Below are 25,840 nucleotides of genomic sequence, written 5' to 3' on the forward strand. Positions count from 1 at the left end.
CAGAAGGCTGCTATAGGTGTTCCTGCTTCGCCTCATTAGCTCTTGCGTCGCCATACTGTGGTGCTCTTACTGCGCAAATAGTTGTGACAAGGGAAGAAAAGGCTCCTTCAAGCTTCATGGTGTTTATGCATTTCTCTTTTCTTTCAGCCAGCTGTGTCACAAGGGGACCCTGAGCTGGGGCTGGCCAGAAGATGACGGAATACAAGCTTGTGGTGGTTGGCGCAGGAGGTGTTGGGAAAAGTGCTTTGACCATTCAGCTTATCCAGAACCATTTTGTTGATGAGTATGATCCTACGATAGAGGTGAGAAACCTTCTCGTTTTGAGAAAAAAAAAAACCTTTTACCCCCCCCCCTTTGTTTCCTCCTTTTTTCTTAGCCTTAATTGTCTGTGTCTACTGTGTGGGCTCCTGAAAAGAGGTCAGATATGACATTTATCCACTCTCCCTTCCCCACTACAGAAGTGAGGTTGACAGATGATCTACAGATGAGAGGCAGGGCAGACACTCTCCATCCTTGCACATTGACAGATTCTCCAAAGGAGTAACAAGCACAGAAAGAGATATGCTATGCAGGTAGAATGCAGTCAGTTTGAAATAAATTCTGCTTGAAAGAGAGTGGCTGGTAGAAAATCTTCTATCATCACCACGTCTTCTGCTAATGGATAGGGTGCTAGCTGAAGGAGTTTGGAAACCTGGCACATGCTTTGTGTGTGACATCATGCTAATCTAGGCATTCAGCGAAACCGTGAACTAGAGCAGCCTTCCCCAACCTGGTGCCCTCCAGATGTTTTACACTACAAATCACAGAATCTGGCTGGAGGATTCTGGGAATTGTAGTCCAACACATCCGGAGGGCAACAGGTTGGGGAAGGGTGAACTAGAGTCTTTCCAGAACTGTACCACTTCAGGCTATGGGGAAGATTGCATTATTCAGTGTTTCCCCATGTAAAAAGCCTGCATGTGGGAAGCCAGGGAGAGGTAGGGGTGTGCGTGTGTCAGAGCCATTAAAAATATGATTTCACCACCACCACCACCTACAGTCAGCTTGCTATTCATAAAATGGTGGTGGTGGGGAACAGCAAGTAACTGTGCTTGAGGCTATTAGATACTATGGCAGTATATCACAAAAGTTGCTCATTGCAGCCATGCATGGTGATAATGGCAGGGGTACACATGTGGCTTTTACTGTGGAAACGAATGATCAAGAAATTATGGCTACTGGATTGGATCCAGATTTAGGCATGTGCAACTGGGCTGGCAGAAGCAGACTTCACTTCCCCTCCTCCCCACTGTAGCCCCTCTAGCCCTCTGAAAATGCTCTACAGGAGTCCAGGGGACCCTGGTAAATGGGATGAGCTGTGGTGTGAATCCCCAGAAGCCAGGTGGAGGCACCTTTTGTAAGCCGAGCCCTTCCGTCCATGGAAGGCAGATCCTGGACCCAGCCATTGTGTTTAAACTTTCCAGGTTTTAGTCCTCCAAAAACAGCGAACTTTGAATGCCTGTGGACTGTTTCTGCTAAAGGCTCAAAGAAAAAGGTAATCTTGCTACTAGTTGGCTTGGATTTTTTTTAGTCTGATCCTGTGCATATTTCCAGAGGCAAATCCTACTGAGTTCAGTTGGACTTATTCCCGAATAAGTGTGCATATAATTGCAGTGTTACTCCCCAGGCCTATGCATGTTTACTCAGAAAGATGCTCCACTATGTCAGTGGGACTGACTCCCAGTTGTGAAGCCTTAAACTGCATGATGTGCCCCAAAAGTGAATTGCACATTCACGGTTCTTCTTAAATCAGGTTGGCACATGCGTACAACTGCCATGCGTGGCCTTGGAGGAGGCGGGGGCTGCATAAGCACACAATGTTGCCAGTGATTTAAGCTCTTCTCGATCAGCTGTGTTACCATTCGGAATGAATAATGGCCTGCTTTGCAGAACAATAACATACCGTTCCACCTTCATTTTGCAGTGACAGTAGTGATGTGCCGTCAGCGTGAGAGAACTTGCTGTACTTTAGGAGGAAGAAAGGGGTTGGCATAGCAATATAGTGTGCAGATGTTCTGGCACAGTTATATGAGGGTGCTTGCCTGGGAAGGCAAGGAAAGGTATTAAGAATGTATTAAGGGAATTAGCACATTAGCCAGGAGCTCCAGGTTTGAGGGATTTCAGACTTGGTCAGAGGTATAACTGAAGATGAGAGCCAATTGCATCTGGCTGTCTATTCAGGATTTCAAACAGGAGTTAAAATGAATGTGTGAGGAGAAGGAGTACGGTAGCCTCTCTTCTCTCCTCCATCATGTTTGTGGCCCTCTACTCATGGAGGGTGACTGTCTGAAGAGGAGAGCCCCCCTCTATCCGTGGGGGTTCTCCACGTGTGTAAGAACCCTGATTTTCCAGCATTCTCAATTGTGTGGAGACTCTTCAGACAGTCACCCTTCAGGAGTAAACTGTGACAAACGTAATGGAGGAGAGGGGTGGGGAAGAGCACTCCTCCTCACGCATTCAACGCCTGTCTTGTCTGTCTTGTCTGTCTATGAAATGAACTGCATTGGGCTCCTGCCTCCCTGTTTGTTGGTTTTTATTTAGAAAATGTATAAGCTGCCTTTTAAGGTAGAACCCTCCCAAGGCAGCTTCCAGTAGTCTATAAAGCATCAACCATCTACAATTTCAAAGCAATAAGGGCCAGCAAATAAAACAAACTCAAATATTTAAATCCCTTTAACAGTTACAGCTAAAATTATTTCTACTCTGCAGCCCAATAAACCAAATTAAGGTAAAGCCACTAAGAACAGCTATGTTTTTAAGGGCTGTATGTAATGTTGGTCTTACTTAGAGTACACCCATTGAAATGAGTGGGTCTTCAGTTAGTTATAACCAATGTAACCGCCATTCATTTTGATAGGTCTACTCTAAGTAAGACTGACATTGGATACAGCCCGATGGTTTTGGGGCCTGCCGCGAAGGGTCCTGCCGCACCCCATGAGGCAGTGCATTCCACAGATGTCAGTCCGCTATCAAAAGATCCCTCTCCTTTGTGCCTGCCAGCCTAGTCTTTCTCAGAGGCAGGTATGTAAGGAGGGCTGCAGTATAGGTGTCACACGGATCAACCATCGTGCCTCCACCAGTATGGGCGGCCCCATTCTGCACCAGCTGACACTTCCAAGCCGTCTTCAAAGGCAGCACCACATAGAGCACATTATATAGCCATGTTTGGATGTCTCTCGTGCATGGATTACTGAGGCAAGGTCCATCCATTGGAGATAGGCTCAGAGGATGATGGGAGTTGTAGTCAACCACTATATGAGGACCTGAGGTTGGGAAAAAGCTGCTCTGTGCTTTAGCTAGGCCTGCCAGCCAGTCTGCTCCTGTCTACATCTGCCACAAACAGCTGTTCTTTGTGCCACACGTTGCCATCCATTGCCTACTGATTTCGGAAACTTCCCTGCTTATTCACATGGCATGACTGCTTATTGCCTGTGTGTGCGTCTTCCTGTTTTTCCTTAGAAAGAGAGAGCCTGAAAGGCTAATTTATACTGTCCCACTACAGCATTTCTCTCTCCTCTGATATTGTGGGGATCAAGGGTTAAATGAGCCAGACTGAAGGGAGGCAGGCAGGCCAGACATAGACTGTCTGGGGAAGAACCGTCGGAGTGTGTGCGAGTGCTGGGGCCTCTGCTTTGTAGCTCCAGTGTCTGGTTTTGTCATTTTTAAAGTGCAGAACAGGAGCTTGTATTGTGCTCCATAAGGTCAGTTGAGAGGGACTGTAATAAAATGAGGAGGAAATAGGGTCGGGAGCATTCTGCTAATGCACTTTTAAGTGAGAGCACACTTGGTTGTTTACTGACTTTTGTGGGGCAGGGCGCGATCTCAGATCCTCTCCCCACTACCCTTCATATTCATTCATAGTTGCCAAGGTCAGTCCATCATTGTGTGAGGGGGACAGACACTGTGGATCACTATTCCAGATGTGCTTAGCTCCCCTAGGTAAGCCATCAAGGACAAAGAGAATGTTTCTGTTGCGTCAACTTCAATGTAATCAGTAGTGCGGGCAATTTCCTTCCCTTTCTGGTGTGGTTTCTCTTCCTGTGTGTACTTGTGTTTTTTTAATTCAGCCTTCTTATTTTCCAAACCTTTAGTAGGTCCACTAGGCTGGAAACCCCAGGAGCACTTTAAAAGTTCTGATTTTTCACTTAAACATGGTGTTGATATAAGCAGCATATGATCACCTCCAGACACATGATAGTATATTTCAAGAATTTGTATTAAACTTTGTAGAGCTGATGAAAGCAGATCTCCCTGTGACAACGTCAAGAACATTTCCCACCTGTAAATTCTTCCTTACTTACATAGTTTGGGCCCTTTGGAAGTAGCTTGTTAGTATAGGAGGGAACACTGGGGGTGGGGCATATTTCTGAATTTGGGGCTTTCCCCAAATGCCAGGGCACTATTAATACATTAGTCCAGCCTTCAAAAACTGGGTTGGACTACAGCTCCCATCATCCCCAGTTATGGGATTTGTATTCCAAATCTGGAGGGCACTAGGATCTGGAAGGCTGTCCTAGCCTCTTGGCTACGTGAGGCTTTAGAAGTAATTTCTTCAGTGAGGAATGGCGTCTGTTCCCGCTGCATCTCCCAGATTAGCTTCTGTTTGCTTTTTATTTTATTTTTCTTTACCACTTGCAGATCTTCCAGTACAATGAAAACTTGCTGAGTCAGACTCCCAGCGACTGCCTAGCATGAGACATTAAATTAGAAGAGGGAAGAAGGACACTATGAAACTATGACTGTGATGATGATTAAATGGCTTTGACCTCTAGGGTCACTTACAGGGATTTTTTCTTCCTTAGGAGCACTCCGACTGGTGTGAACTGAAGGGGTTTTTTTTGTTTTAAAGAAGTTGGATTCTTGCTGCACTTCTCGTCAGTCACAGGATTTCAAGCCAGGATCTCCTACCATGCTGAATCCTTAGTGCAGTTTGTGATTTAGAAGATGCAACTAGGCTTATCTGTAAAAATGGTGATTGCTTACAACTGGAAGATAACAATTGCACCAGTACTGTACGAATGGCTCAAATGGATATGGTTTAATAATGACAAAATTGATGAGCTATGTTTTGAGTACAGGGCACTAAGAGAGGCCTCTTGGATAGTTTTGTAGAAAAGTGGGCTCTTCACTCAGTCATTTTTGGAATGAAAAATACAGTGATAAGGATTCATATGTATTTATTTTTCCCCCTCACTATGAGAAGCTGATGTAAATGAGAAGATTATATGTCCTTTAGAAACAATTTTAAAAGGAACTTCCAACAGGAGGAGGCTGGCTCCTGTAAATCATGACCAAGGAATTAGGCATATCTGCAAATTATGTCATGCATTGGGGAATTCCGTATTTCATGATACAAGTGCAGAATCCTGAGAATCGTGAATTTAATTTTTTTGAAATGATCCAAGTTTCTAACTGTTTTGGTTGTGAAGAAAGCTTTGAAAATGTGCTAAATTTGGCCTGTTTAAAGACTAAAGGGCGCTTGTGCAATTTTTGTTACTGAATGACTGGAAGCTAAATATGTGAGCTGCCTTAATGGAAAAGTATTGTGTGTGTGGTGTGTTTGAGCAGTGTTAAAAGTTTTTCCCTATATTCTCATCATCATTAGATATTGAAGTCATTGACAGATGACTGTGCAGGTGTGAACCTGACCATAGCATCTGGGAAGGGTCTGCAAAGCCTTCCTTTGTGTGGTCTAGCTTGAGATCATTTACTTTGCGGAATTTGGAGTGTTCTGGTTGGGAGGTTTCCTTTTTTTCCGCAGAAGTGCACACCTCTGCAGTGATGGAGCCTAATAATATTTCCTAGTCCCAGTTCCAATGTCACCTCCACTGGAATGCTTTTGAAACCGTTCCCATTGGTATTATGTGTCTAACATGTGGCATGATCTCAGAAGCTAAGCAGGGTCAGCCCTGGGTAGTACTTGGATGGGAGACCGCCTGGGAATCAGGCTTCCTGCACTGAACAGGGGGTTGGACTCGATGGTCTTGTAGGCCCCTTCCAAACCTATGATTCTATGTCCTGAAGAGGTTTATGACCAGGAGACCATTCCAAACACAGGCCTTTCTTGATGAAAAGTTCTTAAGTGAATACCTGTCATGCTTATCCTGGCAAGCTTTTGTTGTGTCACAAACTTGGACCTCTGCAGGTTTATACCTGTAAGACATTTGGCATCCTGAGTGTCTTAAATCTAGGCTTTTAACTTGGCAACTGGTCAGAGAAGTGCATCTTAATAGAAATTTGCTACCCATTTCGGGAGTAAAACGGAGCTGAACTAACTTGGCCATTTCACTTTTCTGCTCCAGTGAGCCGCAGAGAAGCAAGAAGCAACTGTATACGAAGATGGAATATAGTGGTTGAGCAACCAAAGAGACAGTTTCCATCATGCTTGTGAAAAGCCACTGGGGAGGTTCCTGATACATTATTGATGGGAGCATATAAATGCCTTTCTCTTGTGAAAGAGGGAGATGCCAGTCATCTTGAAAGCAATTGGGATCTGGCCAAGCAGTCACTCAGTCTTCATGGACTTTTCGGCTATTCTGTCTCCCGAGTCCCCCTTTGGGAGTTGGTTACTAGGATGATCACAGTGAAGCCTATCTAGACCCACACTGTTTTTAGCATTGGCAGTTTGAATATTTAGACCATAGTCTTGGGCTCTGTCAGAATGGTTCTTCCTAGACTAGGCATTCTAGTGAACTACTGAGTCTCCTACTGATTTCTAGAGGAATTTGGAGGCCACTCTTTATAATTTGGTTCTTCTCTGAGATTAAAGTGTTCTCTTCCCTGCTCTCTGGTTTTTCTCCAGAGGCAAGACATATCCAGGCACAGTGACTGCACAATGACTTAGGTACTGGGATTGGGGGCACCTTCCAAAGCAGATTTGGGGGGCAGGGAGAGGTGGCATAAATCCTGTTGGGTGGGTGGAAGTCCACTTGTGTGACATTGGATGTTGACCATATAAGGGATGAGCAACTTGTGGCTTTCCAGATGCTTTGGCCTATAACTCCATGATCCTTCACCATTGGCTATGTTGGCTAGGGCTGATGGGAGTTGTAGGCCAAAACATCTGGAGGGCTACAAGTTGCCCAACCTTGACCGAGAGCTAGGGGTGAGCAATGAAATGGCCAAGTGTGCTGGCAACACCAAATTATTCAGGGTAGTAAAAACAAAAAAGGATTGTGAAAGAGGTCTAAAAGGATCTCTCCAAAATGGGTGAATGGATCATAAAATGGCAAATGCAGTTCAGTATAAGTAAGTGTAAAGCAATGAACATTGGGGGAGGGGGGGAATCCTAACATACTCTGATGGGATCTGAGCTTCAGTAACTGAACTGGCCATTTTCCAATGTATTCTATGACAAAATGCTCCACAATCTCAAATGCGTCTGTGGTGTCATAAGAAGCGTGTTCTAAACTCAAAATATTAGAAATACTAGACAAGTGTTATAATTTTATTACTAAAAACTAACAGTGATGTTTTTCTAACCCTATCTATCTCTGATGAGGTAAATGTTCCCCCAATGACGTCCCATGGCATGTGCGAAGCTACTGATACCCAGAGTACTTAATCCTGCTTCCCTAAACCAGTTTTCTTTGAAAAAACCCATGGGCCATTTTTACACCCCAATGCGTTGCTTGTGTTTGGGGCATAAAGACACCTGAATGGCAACATCAATAGATTCACAGGATATTTTATCCCCCAGGTGTGTGTTTGCTTCCAGAAAGAAAACGGTAAGTAGTAAGAGGCTGAAATTTGGGGACATTGTGCAGCTGGTCGTACCCAACAATATCAAGGGAGGCCTGTGTTGTAGGTCTGCTTCTGTGTTAATTCCTCAATGTAAAGTGCATTTGAGGAAAGTTTGTCACCCCACCTGATTGGAGGAGGGTATTAATCCAGTCTGTAGCAGTTGTGAAAAAGGTGAATTCCATGGTCAGGATACTTAGGAAAGGAATCAAAAATAAAACTGCCAATATTGTACTGCGCTTACACAAATCTATGGTGTGACCGCACGTGGAATACTTTGTAAAGGTCTAGTTGCCACATCTCAAAACGGTATTGTAGAGCTGGAAAGGATGCAGAATAGGGCAACCAAAATGAACAGCGGGCTGGTGTAGCACCTGTTTGAGGAAAGGTTGCAACATCGGGGGGGGGGTTAGTTGAGAAAAATGGTGAGTAGTGGAGTGAGGGAACATGATAGAAGTTTATAAAATTGTGCATAACGCTAGATTCCAGGGCCATCAAATGAAGCTGAATAGTGGGAGATTCAGGACAGATAAGAGGAAGTACAATTCAACTGTGCATAGTGGCATATCTAGCCACTGAGCTGTCCTTCTGGTTCCAGTTATGTATATTGGGCTGGAAGGGTGGGGAAAAGACAATTGTGCTGCCTACCTATTCTCCAGGTTGCAGAGTACACGCATCTTTGTACACCAGTGTGGATCTAAGGGTATGAATTCATAATGTTAGAAGCAGCCCTTCTGTATTCAGGCTTCTGGGTGAGACCTCAATTTTTGAAAGTGGCAAGCACAAACCCCCATGCTGTTTAAAAGCTGACCTGAAAAATCAATATAGTTCATTTCAAAATCTTTTTTGGAACAGCTAATGCTGGGAATGGGGTTACTAAAGTGAGAGATTTTAGGGACAATTATTGGGATTTGAGATAAATATATAAAGACATATACTCTGACATATACATATATAGTACCTTTGGGAATGGACAGAAGCCCTTCAAATTAAAATATTTATAGCCAGGCAGAGTTGGATTCTAGAATCAGGGCCAGCATCAAGGGTAGGCATGGTTGGGCACCTGCTGAGGGCCCACCACCCGAGAGCCCTGTGGAGATGCTCGTCCTCTTCACCTTTGCATCCTGCTTGTTTACCTGCCCCTTGCTCTGGTGCAGACAGCGGTGGTGTTGAGAAGGACAAGCAATAGGTACCACGGCCTGCTTGCTCCCTGGCTCTCTGTCTGTCAAGCAAGGAAATGGCAGCAATGATGAAAAAGAGGAGGAGCAATAATAGCGGGTGACAATGGCAGGGAGAACGTAGACTTACTGAGGGAGGGTGCCTTGACCAAGGACCCTTAAAAATCCTGAAGCCAGCACTGTCTAGAACAGACATCCTGGGTATTTTCATAGGTGTAACTTGGTTTTGATGTGAAGTATTATGGAACAGGCAAACAGGAGGTGCTTATGCTGCACACAAACTCCACCCAGAGCTTGCCATCGTTAATATTTACTCACTGGCCTGTATGTGGTGCGGCCACAGGAGATGGCTGTGACCCACCTCTGAGCCAAGCTGCTTTTAAAAGGATTGGTGTACACTAAATAAAGTTAAGAAAATAGGTGTGTTAAGGCTGGGTGGCTCTGGTGTCAAAGGCATGGCTTGTCTGTCAGGAGACAACACTGTCAGTTCCTAGAACAAAGCCTGGCTGTTTTAGTAGCTATGCAGGCAGCAGAGGTGTGACCTGTACGAATGTCCCTACACCTTCCACTTTAAGAGACTGGCTTTGGCCAGCGCTGTAACTGGTTCAAAATCCACTCAGGCCAAGGTGGCTTCCTGAGTTGTTAACACCTACTGTTCTTTAAGTTCAGGGGTTAAATACTGTTGCCTGCTGGAGAGAAAAGTCCACACACCACTCCTGCCACAAATCTTCTGCTTAACGGCCCTAGACTTGCAATATGGTTCTGGGCAGAAGGTCCTTCCCCAGGTGCCCCAAGAGAGTGTGAGATCCTGGTTGTGTGTATGTTGTGTATATGGCTGCTCTTGATCTTTGTGTGTCTCTCTGTACTGTGTTGTAGTGTACAGAGAGGTGGCACTTAGTGTGGGGCTTCCCAGCCTGCTCTGCTTGTGTCTTCCTTTGTGCGTAGCTATATGTATGTGGTGGGGCTTATGAAGGGGGAAGCCACAGCTCTCCACCACATGGAGAGACAACCCAAGAAACTGCAGAGCAGAGAAAGGGGGGAGAGAGAGAGACTTCCATCCCCACTGTCTCTGCCTCCTCTTCTGCTTTCTCTTTCTGGGTTCCCTCTGTCTCCCTTCATGCTGCCCATTCTATGCTCCATCCATCCCCTCCCTCTGATCCCCCCCAAACTGCCTGTCCCTTCTTCCCTCCCTTCCAGCCTCACCCCCTACTCTCTTTCTTAATCTCCTTCCTTGCTCCCTTTCCTCTACTTCCTCTGCTCCTTCATCCAGCCACAGTGACTTACTAACCATCTTATGATATGAGAACTGGGTCAGAGGGAGAAACCGAGTTTGGACGATCAGCGAGGGAAACAATGCAGCATCAGTTGTTTCCCCCGCATGTGCCGGTTGCACGACCGGGATTACCCTAATTATCCGTGCTGCATTATGGGTTGCCGTGTTGTTCCAACCCAGTGCGAGCATAGTGATTTTTCACCCATTCTACAACCCACGGCTTGCAGTAGGGATTGTAGGGTGGGTGAAAATTCATCACGTCTGCACTACATGCCAGGTTCAGACAACATGGCAACCCATGACATGGTGCAGGTAATTAAGGTAATCCCAGTTGCACAATTGGCATGTGTAGGGGTCAGAGACTCGGTTCACATGATATGACAACCCACCATGGGCAGTCAGCCATGGTGTGTTGTCGTGTCATCTGATCCTGGAGCATTTTCTGTGAGGTGGCTTATTTTTCGTGCACAAGCCACACTGAGAACCCATGGCTTTTTGTAGGGTTGTTTGTGCCCATGGTGGGTTGTCGTCCTGTCCGAACCCGAGAAATCAGTTTTATTGTGGGTTGCCGCAGTCAGCTACAGAGCCTCTTGGCAAGAGTGGCAAAACCCCCAATGCTGCTCGCTTTTCACGATCTCGCGAGTGACTGCCCTTCCACCAAAGCCAAAACTGCACTTTAGAAGGACTGCCACTCATTCCCATTTGGCTGTTTTCCATTTTTTGGTGCTCAAAAATGCGCAAATGGGGTCATAATTTTTTGTACAGAGCATAGAAGTGGCCAGAGGAGCTTACAATAGGCAGACATAACATGGGGTTGAGGGTGAGTACAATTGGATGGCATAGGAAGGGGCATGGGGTGCAAGAAAGGAGAGACAAGGGTGGTTCAGAAGAGGCTTTGATTAAGAAATGGGTCTTGTGGAGGGATTTGAAGGAGGAGGTGGGAGTGTCTTGACAAAGAAAGAGCACAGAGATGGGAGTGGGACTGTGAGAAAGGGAGTGTGGGTGACTGGCAAGCTTGTGCCGAACAGGAGGAGCAGCACTGAGGAGTAATAAGATGAGGTCCACAGGCAGAGCGCTCTGAAAATATGGACTAACGGTTCAGTGATGCAGAGAGACTGTGTGACAGGGAGCCAAGATAAAACCTTAAGGAAGAAGAGAGCCCTTGATGACAGAGGAGAGAGTGATTATTTTAGCAGAGAACTTCTGAAGCAGCCTTCCCAACCTGGTGCCATCCAGATGTGTTGGACTACAGCTCTCATGCTCCCACAACACATCTGGAGGGCACCAGGTTGGGGGAGAGGTGTGGAAGGGAGGGAAGTCAGCCAGCAAGGTAGGGTGGGGTTTGCAGCAGTGGAGGTAAGTGGAGCATGTACGGTGTACGTTCCTGCTCACTTGCTGTCCTCCTAACACCTCTTAATTCTCTCTTGGCTTGCAGGATTCCTACAGAAAGCAAGTCGTCATTGATGGAGAGACCTGTTTGTTAGACATCTTGGACACGGCAGGCCAAGAGGAGTACAGCGCCATGCGAGACCAGTACATGCGGACAGGAGAAGGCTTCCTTTGCGTCTTTGCCATTAACAACACCAAGTCCTTCGAAGACATTCATCAATACAGGTCAGTAGAAATTAAACCAATTGATGCCAGTGCAGGACACCCCCTTTTTTTTAAGGAAAAGGAAGGCCTGGAGGAAGGGGCCATGCCACTGGTGCCCCATTAAGATTAACCGAAGTGGCAGCTTTCCTGTCCCCCCAAAGAGGAGCCTTTCCCTGAGGACCACATTAAGCAGATAGCTGATATCAGTGACTCAGGTGAAACTCCATCCAAGGGGATTGCTGGTTGACCAGGGTGTGGGGGCTCAATAAACGTAGCATTTTAGTGTTTATGGTGACTTATGCAGCCTCTCCCATTTCCTCCCTAATCAATGGAGCTGTGCTGCTGTTAGTGAAAGGAATCTTGTGGTGCCTACTGCATGAGAGGGAGGGAAGGAGAGAAGGGGTTGTGTGCTACTTCAGGGAGAAGTGAATGGGTTGATTGAGGCTTTGATACTATTTTGCTATGGTAGCTCTGATGGTGCCCAGGCTGTTTTTAGAAGATTTGAGTGCAGTGTTCCAGGGGTCAAACTACAAGAAAGGTTAATTGCACAGTGTGTAGCTGACCTGTTTTTGTTTTTTTTTACTTGAGAGTAAATGCACAGCCCCAATTTGGATTGGGACCAGCACACACTAGGAGGGGGGAGGATTAAACCATCCCCCTGCCCCGCTTTTGCTTCCTGAAATTCTGCTTCTTTAAAAAAAGAAAAGAAAAACAACTGTGCATGCACGTGGGGTAGGGGAAGTCACACAGTACAGGGTCTGTGACTTGCATGGCTCCCCACCCACCTTCACGGCCAACGGGGGGATCACAAGGCCAGCACTGGCAGTATGCCCCCAGCTCCTCCACGTCTCTTTTTGGAGATTTCCTATGGCTTGTTTTGCAGGACTTGAGGCTAAATTGGGACATCCATGATTGTGCCTTGCTATGGCCCTACTTCATCAGAGGCAGGATAGCTCTGTGGCTACAGTAGCTTCCTGCGTTCAGCTAGTGCCCTGCCTCTTCCCCTGTCTGCCAGAGGCGGTTAAAGTCCTGGCTTAGAAAAATGTTTAGGTTTCTGCTTTATTGGCAGTGAATTGGTGAGTATTAAGAAAGGGCACCGCTCACTGTAACTCCTGGACAAGCTTCATAAAAATGAATGGGCATTGACAGATTTTCAGGTGTTTATTACAGGGTTGCAAGACATTTTAGTGTAAATACAGTGGGCAATGTCCAGTGGCCAGGGGGCTGCATCCCCCCCATCACTCAACTTGCCGCCATTCAGTTGCACAGCAGCAGGAAAAAGCCCCTGCAAGATACCATAGATTCTTTTTAAAAGGATAGATTGGTAGTTTGTGCCAAACCTTGGCAGCATGGCAGCAGCAAAAAAGTGCAGTTTTGCTTTACAATATACACAGCTAAAGTAATATCTGAAATGGATGTTCAACAAGGAAGACTGTATACATGGCTACCCTGTTCATGAAATTCCCCCCCACACACATTCCAATTCTGAGGAGAAAGAATTGTGGAAATTGGAGGCCATTTGTATACATTTCCATGTAGGATACTGACAAGATTCACAAGCTGAATATGAGCCAACAATGTGATGTGGCTGCAAAAAAGCCAAATGCTCTTTTGGGCTGCATTAATAGAAGCATAGCTTCCAAATCCCAGGAAGTCCTAGTTCCCCTCTACTCAGCACTGGTTAGGCCTCATCTGGAGTACTGTGTCCAGTTCTGGGCACCACACTTTAAGAAGGATGCAGACAAGCTGGAGAGGGTTCAGAGGAGGGCAACAAAGATGATCAGGGGACTGGAAACAAAGCCCTATGAAGAGAGACTGAAAGAATTGGGCATGTTTAGCCTTGAGAAGAGAAGACTGAGGGGAGATATGATAGCGCTGTTCAAGTACTTGAAAGGTTGTCACAGAGAGGAAGGCCAGGATCTCTTCTTGATCATCCCAGAGTGCAGGACATGGAATAATGGGCTCAAGTTACAGGAAGCCAGATTCCGGCTGAACATCAGGAAAAGCTTCCTGACTGTTAGAGCAGTACAACAATGGAACCAATTACCTAGGGAGGTGGTGGGCTCTCCCACACTGGAGGCCTTCAAGATGAGGCTGGACAGCCATCTGTCAGGCATGCTCTGACTTGGATTCTAGCATTGAGCAGGGGGTTGGACTCGATGGTCTTATAGGCCTCTTCCAACCCTGCTATTCTATGATTCTAAGATTACATTGCTTTGGGGGTGTGGTATTGGGGAGAGGCTCCTGCACTGCTTTTCCATCACACACAACCTGTTACTGCCTGGTAAACATCTGAACCAGGGCACAGAGTACAGGGAAGGTCAGTGACTTAAAGTTATGTGAATTTTTCCAGTTTGGCTCCTCCAGCATTCTTGTATGAGCAATTGGACTGAACTAGTCACAGTCCAAGAATAGTGTGGGAATGGGGGGTGGGGGGGGAATCCCCAGGGTGCTGTGTACAAAATATTTAGCCAAGAATGAATTGGAAGGACTCTTTAATTACAACTGCACCTCTTCTTTCTTCTGATGGTAGAAAATGAGTCAGGAATTCCTTATCCTTTTATCAAAGAAATATTTGCATTTTCTGATGTTCATTACTGGAAATGGTGCAAGAAGTTACATATTAGTGAGTGAGTGAGTGAGTGAGTGTGTGTGTGTGTGTGTGTGTGTGAAAGAGAGAACGAGATGGAGGGAGAGAGAGAGAGATGTACATTAGTTGTACCTTTCCTTGAACAAACTCATTGGGAACCCCTGAGGTTGATGGAGAGAAATCGGCTCTGACAAGCCCTCATGCATCTCTTGGGTCAGTGTCCTCCTTGGTGTTTACATCTTCTTTCAGAGCAGGGAGCTGAGCAGCCTTCTGTTGGAGTAATGGAGCTTGGCTCTTTCCTGAGGGACATAAGGAAACATCCTGCACCTGGACAGCAGCCCAGTGGCTTGGGGATATGGCACCAAGCCTGGGTGTAGTTTGTTGTTGACAAAGGGTTTGTACTCACAACCTGAGCTCGGTTCTTTCTGCTCAACACAGTGGGGCCACCACACTCTATCTAGCAGGAGTTCTCAAACTTTGTCCTAGCAGAGTGTCGTGAGATCAAGAAAAAGAGAAACTCTTCTGAGTCTCCACAAACATAAAACAAGTGAGGCTCTTTGTGGTGGGTGAAGGCCAGGCTCTGCAGATGCTGTGGGATGAAGAAAATAACACGGAAAATGATAACTGGGTACAAATTCAACTTCCTCAGAATCTCAGCATGCTTTCTGTGTTTTCTTTTTAACAAGCAAGAGCTTTTTAGTCCTTATGGTTGCAAAGATAAGCTTGAAAACATGTAGGCCAGCCTTCCCCAACCTGGTGCCCTCCAGATGTTTTAGCCTGCAACTCCTGTCACCCCTGACCATTGGCCATGCTGGCTGGGGCTGATGGGAGTTGTGCAAAACATCTGGAGGACACCAGGTTGGGGGAGGCTGACATAGGCAATGCCTACTGAGTTCTTGAAAACCAGGGATATAGCAGAAAATACAACTGGTGTTTGGGAGCAGGACCTCAGTACTCTTCCCAATTCCTTGCCCTACTTTATGAATAAAAAGGGGGGAAAGGCAGAATAGATTATGGAAACTATACAAGTCCTTAATTTGCATAATGTATACAGAATCCAGGTTTTCTGGATGCAGAATCTGGATTGCTTAGGCAAAACAATATTGTTTCAGCATAGAATGTGCACAGCCCTGGGTATAGCTCTGACAGATGAATGGGGAAAGCATAGGTGTCTGTCAGGGAAAGGCCCTCTCAGAGATGCAAATAAAGATGATAAAGGAACAGCCTCTGTCAAGGGGACATGGCCATGTCTGTTTCAGTGTTTAGGATGTGGCAGCAGCTGGGTTTGCACTGACCTGCCCTATGGAAAGGCAGTCTGCCTCACACTTGGAGAACCTTGGCTTTAATGGCTAAAGCTGTCCTTTTACATCATTCTTGTTGACCTAGTTGTACACGTTCTTTGTATTGTGATCGGAGGAGCTGCCTTTGTGCCAAGTCATACCAATGGCCCAGGTGGCCCCATATTGCCTCTTCTAAATGGCCGCCACTCTCTAGAGTCTTGGGTATGTGGGTTTGGCTCTCAGGCCTGAGATCATTTTGGTTGCAGATGTCAAGGATTGAATCTGGGAGCTTATGCATGCAAAGCCTGCGCTTTACTACTGAGCTATTTTCCCTACCCCCCACCCTCTTCACCCTACACACACAATCATGTATATAATATGCACTATGATGGCTAGTATGGAATAAGACATGCTGTGTGGCATTTTAGCTGGCAATATTTATTTCTTGAAATCTACAGATTCTGGTGGCACCTTCAAGGTGGACACATTGATCATGGAATACATTTTCATGGGCTAGAGTCGACTTCAGCCATTGCTGGTTGAGGCTGTTGGGAGTTGGAGTCCAACAACCTCTGGACTGTCACAGGTTCCCCACCTCTGGTTTACTTCATGCATTTGTATCTGATGACATGGAGTGTAGCCCATGAAATCGTATGCCGTAATTCATTTGTTAGTCTTTAACGTGCTACAAGAATCGTGGTTGCTTTTTCCCCCAGTAGACCAACACAGCATCCCCCCTGGAAGTTTGGTTTTTTCGGTTTGTAAAATAAAGTTCAAAAAAGTGTTCTCTGAGATCTCAGAACGCAAAGCTTTGGGGGGTCTCGGGCAGGGATTCCGCACTCGGATGATACTAGGAGAATTTCTGAGATATCCCCCTTCCTTTTTCTGCCCCAACCTCAGTTTCTCTGCCCCCTCCCCATCTCGCCTTCTTTCTGTTTTGAAGGTATACCTTTCTGTTCCATTTTTACATCATCCCTGTGGTCTTGATCTGCTGGGAGGCATGAGGAGGTAATGGTCCTGCCTTTTGTGGGTGGGTGGGGGGTTTAGATGAGTAACCTTTTGGTTTCTTCCAACTCTGCAGTTCCACAACTTCTCACACTTCTACCACTCCAGTGTTTGCCCCAATGTCCCTTGTTCAGCATAAGCAAATACTGTGCTAGCAAGCCCTATTTCCCTTGAGACACCAGGTTCTTCCAGCAGCAGCAAAATCAGCTTTTAACACTGAAGAAAAACTGGTCAAATGTGATCGCTGCTGTAGAAGAGACAGTGTAGTAAAGTGCTAATCTGAACACCATGCCCTTGATAACTTCCTGCATGATTTGTTTTAAGTAAAGAATTTGAATTTCTTTGGCATGGGGCTTCTGGGGCAGAAGGGTGGGTTGATTTAAATCAGCAAGAAAAAAGGTTGATTTAAATCATGTTTCCAATGGAAATTTTTTCATATATTTCCTGAATAATGGTGCAAAGCCGACCACTAAACAATGTTAATTGTCAACTAAGACTGCACTCCTGTGCATGTATAGACAGAGAAAAGTCCTACAACTCCCAGCATTCCCCAGCCAGTTTCTTTCTTACAAGCAGGCTTTGCATCTCTGTTTCACTGTATATATTTTGCATGCTTTCCACCTTTTTTTTTTCTTCTTTTTTTTACTATAGAGGGAATGTCTTTAAAATATTCCTATATAGGGTCTTTCTTATGACCAGCACCTATGACAGTTTGAAGTTAAAAGCACAATCCTATACATGTCTATTCAGAAATAAGTTCCATTGTGTTCAGTGGGGCTTACTCCCAGCCAAGTGGTTATAAGAGTGCAGCCCAAGTGTAGGAATACAGGAAGATGCAACAAAAATGAAATGCCCATGATTGATAGGTAAGAGTAGAGTTTGATAGTTATTGGGTAGGCTAGAACAGTTTATTTCATCAGGCGAAAATGAAATTCCTAAAATTGGTTGGTAGGCTGTAAATATTCATATTTGGGAAGTGATCAGATTGGTTTATTTCCATAGAAAAGCCTTGTTTAACTCAATGGCCCTGTTCGGATGTAACGGTGGTGTCTAGCGGCAAATCATAGATTAATTAATGTGAAGAAGCTGCTTCCTTTTTGCATTAACAACCATTGAAGGCCACATTTGAGGGTTGTCTGTGACATCCAAACAGGGGCACTTGGGATTATTCGTGGGTTAAACAACCCCAAGTTAACCCAAGAATAAGTCTTTAATTAAGCCGCAATTTGCCATCAGATGCCGCTGTTACGTCTGAACAGGGTCAATGTATCTGATAGAAGTGTTGCTTTAGTTTAGAGATTTAACTGTATGGCTAACATATTTATATTGAAATAATTTAATGTTAACCTAGGTATTACTTAAAAGAAACTTGGTATTTACATTTTTTTAAAAAATACGATTTTTCTGATAGATTTATTTATTTTTAATTATTTATTTTGCTACATTGTCTTTTTGTCTTAACTAACTCCTCAGCCTTGCTTGACCCAGCTCCACACAGAACAAGCCTATCCAGCCTGTATATTTGCACATGTGACTTTAATGAGAGAAACTGAAAGCTCAGAACTTTCAAGAAGGAAGAGCTGGTAGTTAGGCTGGAGAGAGCCATTTTTATGAGATGGAAATGCTGAAATTAATGTCCATGTTTGATTGGTGGGTAATTCAGTGTGTGTGAGCGTGACACACTATTTTTTATGAGACTGTAAGTGTAGGTTTAGCATGTTTATCATGAGATTTAATTGTAACTATGTAACTTTTAAAATGAGAAATTTAGTATTTTATTTGATTTTTTAAAATTAAATCTGATTTTAATTAAAACAACAATCATTTCTATCCACCCTGATGGGTGAGGCGAGGCATGGATTGCGACTCCTCCTCCTCACCAAATTGTCAGGCAGAAAATGTCTCTGGAGTACTACTCTGCTTCTTTTCATCTTCTCTGTTCAGGCTCCTAAAATAAGGTCCTCCATACAGCCAACAATGGCCTTTTACTAATGTGCCTCACTTCTGGTTTCTCCTCTGAAGGGAGCAGATCAAGAGAGTGAAGGACTCTGATGATGTCCCCATGGTGTTAGTGGGGAATAAGTGTGACCTTCCAGCTCGGACTGTGGAAACGCGGCAAGCCCAGGAGCTGGCTCGGAGTTATGGGATTCCCTACATAGAGACATCAGCCAAAACTAGACAGGTACGTAGTTGGCAAATGTGAATGAAATCCCTTTCCCCACCTTCGGAATTGACAGAAGAATCCAGTCTGTGCTCCCCATGAAAGTCCAGTCATGGTGTGTTGTCATCAGATTCTCCCATGTGAAAATCAAGCTAAGCTTCTGCAGAGCACGGGTAGGCAGTGTGGTGCCCATGGGCACCAATGTGCATCTGCACACCTTTTTCACCGCCCACCAAGGTGCCCTACCTCTTCCACTTTTAAAAAGAATTAACACATTTTCTTACTGGCACCTGGGATTGCTTCAAAGCAAAGTCACATGTGTATGCCTGTATGTATGCAGAGTTTGCCTTCAGTGAAATAGGTTTCTTTTGGCACTGAAAACTGTGTGTTCAAAGGAATTGTTTAGCAGGTTGGGACTCAGACCCCACCTCTGCCTTGTACTCAGTCTTTGGGCAGGTTACTTGTCTTTTTCTGTGCTTCCCATGGCAGCCATTTTGTCTTGGCGCCTGAACAGTTTCTCAAGTTGCCAAATGCGCCCCAAATGGTTGCCTACCCTGCTGTAGAGGATTTCTGCATCTTCATGCATGTGAAGGAGATGGGGATTCTTCCCTCCCTGGATCACTTAGATCTCGGTATATCCGAGTGTTGAGACTAATGTAGTGTGGAAAGTAATGCTACTTTTCAGTGTGAATTATAAATAATTATAATTATAAATAATTATTTAGTTACAGGAGAAACAGAAACGTCACATCTTAGCCTCCAAGTTTAGAAACCTCCTCCTGCTGGTGGTTCAGTCCTTGCTATGGCTGAGGGAAACTGGCTAACTGTCCTTGTGACAGAAGACTGTCGCCTTCCCTCCCTCGGCAGTCTGCTTACCACTCTGTGTTCTGCAAAAGGATGGCTATTGCGCTTACCTTTCCCCTTCAGACAGGGCTACAGTTGCTGCCCGCCAGTGGTGAGGCTGGCACATGGCCCTGTTGAGCAAACAACATACGTTTGCTGTCAGGCTGCCAGAGCTCCAGCTGTTAATTGTGCAGCAAGTTGTATAGCCTCTGCTGATGGTCCCTGAGCATTGCGCGGGACGAGGGACAGCACTGTGGATTGCAGCAGGCTTGGGCTCAGGTTGTTCATTTCTATTAGGGTGACGCTGGGAGAAAGCTGGCAAGTGGTCTGGCTGAGCTGCAGTCTTCTGGTGGTGGCAAAGGTGAAGTTTAAGCCAGAGGTGAAGGTGGTGCTCTAGGGACTCAGGCTGTGCTGTGTGTCCAACCTCTTCCCTCTGCCCAGCTGCAGCAGCCACCTGTGACTAGTCCATGCGGTTAACCGTCTCTCCCAGTGGTATGTTCATGGCCCACTTAGCCTGTGATTCTGTGGAGAAATGGGATATTAGATGAGCAGTGCACAGATAATTGCTGGCAACAATCCTTTTGATTGCAGAAGATGGGGAAAGGACTGCTGTGATCACAGGGATTGGTGCCAGCTGTATTCACATGCAGCCTAGAACGGGGCGGGCAGAAGGTAGATCTCCAGATGTTTGGAACTTCAACTCCTAGAAGCCCCTACCAGCATGCCAATAGTCAGGAACAGAGATGTAACATTTCCAGAAATTTTGAGGCTGGGGGGACATTGGGGGGGGGAACATTGGGTGGGTGGGTAAAAAAAGGAATTTTGCGGGGAAATAAGCAGTACTTTTGTAGAGCTCTTTACAGATCTAAAGTCACTTTGTTGCTTTAAGACAGCCTTCCCCAACCTGGTGCCCTCCAGATATTTTGGACTTCAGCTCCCATCAGCTTCAGGAAGCATGGCCAATGGTCAGGAATGCTGGGCACTGTAGACCAGAACACCTGGAGGGCAGCTTTAGAAACATAAAGCAGCCTTTCTGTTCCTAAAGTTATTTTATGTATGATTTAGTTTGCTCATAAAATTATCATTATATTTTAAAACTTTTAAAAATAAACTCGGTACATTTCTAATTGTCTGAATAGATTAGAACTACATTACATGACTGCTACAGCATCAGAAACACAAGATGCTATAGAACAAAACCCGTCTGTCAAGAATGCACATTTACTGTCAAGAATGCACAGTGGTGACTCTACTCACATGTTGGGAAGATGAGCATAAATGTCTATCAATAAAATATACTTTAGATCAATAATTTTAATAAGGAATGAAAGAACTAACTATGCTGGGAATCTTACAGAGAGTATTAAAAATATTTTCCCTGTGGCTTCATTATTTCCAGACATTTTACATCTCTAGTCTTTCTGTAAAAGCATTCTTATTACATAGTTTTTAGTAATCATTTTGGAGGGAGTAAAGGCTGAGTAACTATATATAAATGTCTTAAATTCTAAAAGAAAATATTTCATAATCCAAAGATCTTTAATTTTTTCAGTTTTTCAGAAAAAAGCAAAAATGGTCCTCAGGCGGGGGGACATGTTTTCCTCCCTGAATTTTCCAGGTTTTTTTTCTGGGCCTTCACATCTCTAGTCAGCAATGCTGGGAGTTGAAGTCCAAAACATCTGGAGACCAGGGCCCCATCTACCTGAGCTTTTTACTCGAGGGCAGCTGTGACTCGAGGTCCCTCACGACAGATGACGCAGTCGCCACTTTGCAGCCATCTGTGGTTTTCTCCCAGAAAATGTGGATTTCCGAGGAGATGTTTTGATGTGATTTATTTATTTATTAGGTTTATTAGCTGCCCATCTGGCCGGCTACCCAGCTACTCTAGGTGACGTACAATACAAATAACACAAAATACAACATAATCAACAAAACATGCCTGCCTGAACAGCCAGGTTTTCAAAGCCTGGTGGAAGCTCATCAAAGAGGGGGCATAGCGGAGGTCACTAGGGAGGGAATTCCACTAAGTGGGGGCCACCACAGTAAAGGCCCTCTCCTTAGTCCTCACCAGCCTAGCTGTCCTGGCTGATGGGACAAACAGAAGGCCTTCCGAGGCTGATCTCGTTGAGCGGCATCCCTGGTGTTGCTGGAGGTGCTCCTTAAGGTAGACTGGACCCGAACCGTATAGGGTTTTAAAGGTCAATACCAACACCTTGAATTTGGCCCGGAAAACAACTGGTAACCAGTGGACTTTTGGTTTGCTGTCAGTTTCCCTGCGGTTGCGAGCTATCTGTCCCTTCCCTAAACCTACTTTGCATTTTACAGAGGGCGTGTTGTAGGCATACATAGTGCTTGCATCACTCTGTGACGCCCCTTCACTCCCCCCTGTCCCTTCGCAGCTGTGCAGTTGCAGAGGCACAGAGAGGCATTTTCATTTATTTAATCACACCTTTGCACATTTTTGCAGCTTTGTATCTTCGCAACGGTTGCTTTCAGACTCAGTGCCCAAGGGCCGGGTGGGGGGTGTCTTGGGAGAGGACCAACTTCTCTCCGGCCTCCATTTCAGAGGGATGGGTAGGTGAGAGTCTCAGGCTGGGGAACTGACAAACAGATGGCGTGGAAATGAAGGAGCGCAGAACACCCACTTTTTACCCAACGAGGGACACAAAGACACAACAGAACCCCTAAAATACAAAACAGCCACTGAGGTGTCGCACCCCCATGGTCACAGGGCTGCACAGCTGCGCATTAAAGTAGAATGGCAAAAAAAGGGCATGGCGGAGTCTGTTAGGGAAGCGCACAGTAAATCACGAATGTATCCCAACAGAAGCTAATCCAAAGCTGCAGTGCTGCGCAGTTGCGATGGGGCGGGGAGTGAAAGTGGTGCCATGTAGATGGGGCCCTACTCTCTGCCCACCCCTGACTTAGATTACACTTGCTTTCTCCATGTGATCTTGGGCACATGAAAAACACAGAGCGCAGCTGCTTATGTGAAGAAATGAGTGTGTGAACAGCCCTGAGCTGAGCATTTGTACTAGTTCACAACAATGGGATAATGTGTGTCTCTTCCAAATCTTCTGAATCGAAACACCCACCTTTACAAAGCTTTATAATTCACATTGAAAAGTAGCATTACTTGGTTTCCACACTACATTAGCTATGTTCACACATTCAAAACTACCCCTGTCAACAGTGGGGAAGGTATTGTTAGCAACCCTTTTGAATAGACCCTTTGAAGTTTCTTTTTCGTGCATGATTTGTGTTCATGACACTCTCTTGCTCTCTTCCAGGGGGTTGAAGATGCCTTCTATACTTTAGTGCGGGAGATCCGGCAGCACAAACTACGCAAATTGAATCCCCCGGATGAAAGTGGCCCAGGCTGCATGAATTGTAAATGTGTAATATCATGACCAAGGTAAGTCACTGGGGAAAATTCCCCCCCCCCCAATTATGCACATCAGTTAAGTGCCTGCAGAGTTCCTTTTGCCTCCTGAATGGGACCAGGCCAGAGGCAGTGAGAATTAAAGGCAAACAAGCTCGGTTCCTTAGTTATTTTCCCAGTGGGTATTTTCCCTCAGCTATTCATCTTTATAAATTTGATTTCCCTCAAGTATTTTGGAAAGTAGGATGGGGCTTGTCAAACACGGACTGCAAGCTGCACAATTTTGAAGCAATTAAACCAACCAGGATTCTTCGGAGAAGATGCTTTGAACAAGACTGTCAAGAATAGGTTTGCCTTTATAAATAATTTTGATTAGAACCAGAGTTTCTGTATCTATCTCAGCCCTTCCTAGCTCTATTCCTTATTCTGAATGCTTCTTTCTTGATCGCTGCCCCACCCAATTGCATGGTGCTTCCTGTTGCTACTGGTGTAGTGGGGTTGCAGGGATGCAGTGCCAGGACTTTTTGATTAGCAGGGGACGCTGATGTCATCTGCCACCACTCTCAGAATTCCCTGTTCTCTCTGAGCTAAGCTGAAATCCTCACAGTAGCTGGACCGGGGTGGGGAGACAAGTTTCTCAGCAACAATATATAATTCTGAGCTATCCCTGTGGTAATGCGCAAAGTATTTTGGGGGTGGCCTGGTCTCGAATGGACAATTTAAGGCCATTAGCTTTATAAAAGACCTGCTCCTAGCAAATGAAAAGGGTTAGAACTGGATCAACACAGCTGCAGTGGCATGGCTATAGTGGCAGTCTTGATGAGCATCTGCACTGCAAAATCTACCACTGCAGCACTGTGTGTTGCTCATCTTAGGTGGTGGTTGCACTGCGGTCCTTCCACACCTTAGACGTAACTGTAATGTGCCTCTTTCTTATGGAAGCTGTATGAAGCACATGTGTGAATCAGCGAAGAGGCTAAATTTGTCCTGGATTGAGTGGTAGCTGGAGAGACTGTGCCTGGGCATGGTCAGTGGCCATTTCAGAGCTTCTGTGTGGTAGAGTTAGAGCTGGGCAGCTTTCCATACTCAAGTATTTTAAATTCATATTCTGATGCACTGTAAACTGTTTCTCAACTCAAATACAAACAGAAAATATATTGGAATGATTTGAAGATGGTCTTTCAAAATACAAGCGTTGACACTTCTTGAGATGTTGACACTCTTTGCTATTGACACTCAACACTATTGATGAGCATTGACACGCAAGCCTTTATACAGTAGTGGTGGGAGAGACATATAGCAGAACTCTCCATTATCTGCCCTTACGGTTGCAATCCTAAATGCACTTATCCTGGGATAAGTCCCATTGAACTCTGTGGGGGTTATTTTTGAGCAGACATCCATAGGATTATGCTGTAAGTTACCTAAAAGTTACCTTGGGTATATAGATTCACAACAGGGAGTCTAACATAGTCTGCCACATCTGTGTATTGAGATCCCTCCCTCCCCGGTATCCAGGTGGCCTGGAATAAAGGTAAGCAAGGCCATACACTCTTGACTATTTGATATATAACTTTGGAATGCCTTTTTTGATTCCACACATCTACTATCCCCCATCGCCCACGCTTTCAGAGAAAAATAATAGAAGCTACAACTTGCAATAGAGGTAGAGAGGGAATTTAGGCCTTGGATGCAGGTGGTGGGGGCAGCAGGGAGACAGAGACAGCCTCAGATATTGAGATTAGCTTTGCCCCATAGCAAAGGTTCATGCTGTTGGGATCATCTGAAGAAAGTTCTCTGTTGGTGTCTGCAGTGACTCTCTTTCCTGGTTAGAGGTGCGGCCTTTTGATTTCTATGCATAAATATTGAGGTATTTATAGGATGAAAATAGGTAGGATGAAAACCTTTAAAATGTGGCATTGTTGCTTATTCTGCACAATCTAGCAATTCTGATGGAGAGAGGCTAGCAGTTGAGAAATAAGCAGAGCTTTTTCCTCCTTCTCCTCTGGAAACAGGATTTAGTATGTTTCTTTATAAAAAATGAGAACGACGCTTCCCTCCACCCAAAACATTACAATTGAGGAGTGAATGGATGTCAAGTAAGTCAGCTGGGATCTCCCAGCAGGCTCAATTCTTGAGCTGCACCTAGGGCAGCTATTGTTATTAAGGGGGGTTTCCAGATGTGCAAATAATCCAGATGTCTGATAGTATTTCCTCTGGCCGGGGATGTGAGTTGGGTGGGTGGGGGGTTATTTCCTGTTCTTTTGCTGCTGAAAGTGCACAGATGAATCTCAAACGCTCCTTAAAGTGCCTGCCCGGGAGAGATGCTACTGCCAAAGGCTGTGGGGAGGAGAAAGCCCTGCATTTGCCAAGTGTGCGTTCATTCCTCCGTCCCATGCACTACCTACATTGTGTGTGGAAATGTAGAGCTCTGGCCATTCTGAACTCTCTCTTGTTAGAAAGCTGCCAGTGAGGAGAGCATAACTTGGCAATGCACTTGTAGGTGTGGTCCCGGCTCCCTTTTGTGGAGGAGGAAATGAGAGCTGGTTTCCCCTTAATTATTTGCAGCACAAGTGGGATCCAGCTTTATGTTGGACAGCATCTTTCTGACAAAGCAAGCTGACCCCATAAGACTTGGAGAATTACTTAACCAGAGATAAGGCCGCAGGAAGTGTGGTGTGTAGTAAATGGGGGCTGGGGGGAGGCAGGGGAACAGTGGGGTCATTCACAGGAATAATCTTCCAGCCGCTTTTATA

At 45.3% G+C, this 25,840-nt stretch overlaps 1 protein-coding gene across 3 annotated transcripts in view; it reads left to right on the forward strand.

The window, feature by feature from the left end:
- HRAS (HRas proto-oncogene, GTPase) overlaps positions 1 to 25,840 on the forward strand; it is a 78,815-nt gene that overhangs the window by 49,298 nt on the left and 3,677 nt on the right. For all 3 annotated transcript variants that reach the window (XM_084857291.1, XM_084857269.1, XM_084857280.1), the window contains 4 exons: positions 148 to 302; positions 11,666 to 11,844; positions 18,721 to 18,880; positions 22,993 to 23,117. In XM_084857291.1, the coding sequence (XP_084713417.1) occupies positions 192 to 302; positions 11,666 to 11,844; positions 18,721 to 18,880; positions 22,993 to 23,112 (570 nt within the window). In that variant the 5' untranslated portion in view covers positions 148 to 191 and the 3' untranslated portion in view covers positions 23,113 to 23,117. The remainder of the gene's footprint in view (positions 1 to 147; positions 303 to 11,665; positions 11,845 to 18,720; positions 18,881 to 22,992; positions 23,118 to 25,840) is intronic.

The sequence above is a fragment of the Heloderma suspectum genome, chromosome 1 (genome assembly GCF_057233095.1).
Source record: "Heloderma suspectum isolate Gila_16-S chromosome 1, 16-S_ref, whole genome shotgun sequence".
NCBI classification, from domain to species: Eukaryota; Metazoa; Chordata; class Lepidosauria; order Squamata; family Helodermatidae; genus Heloderma; species Heloderma suspectum.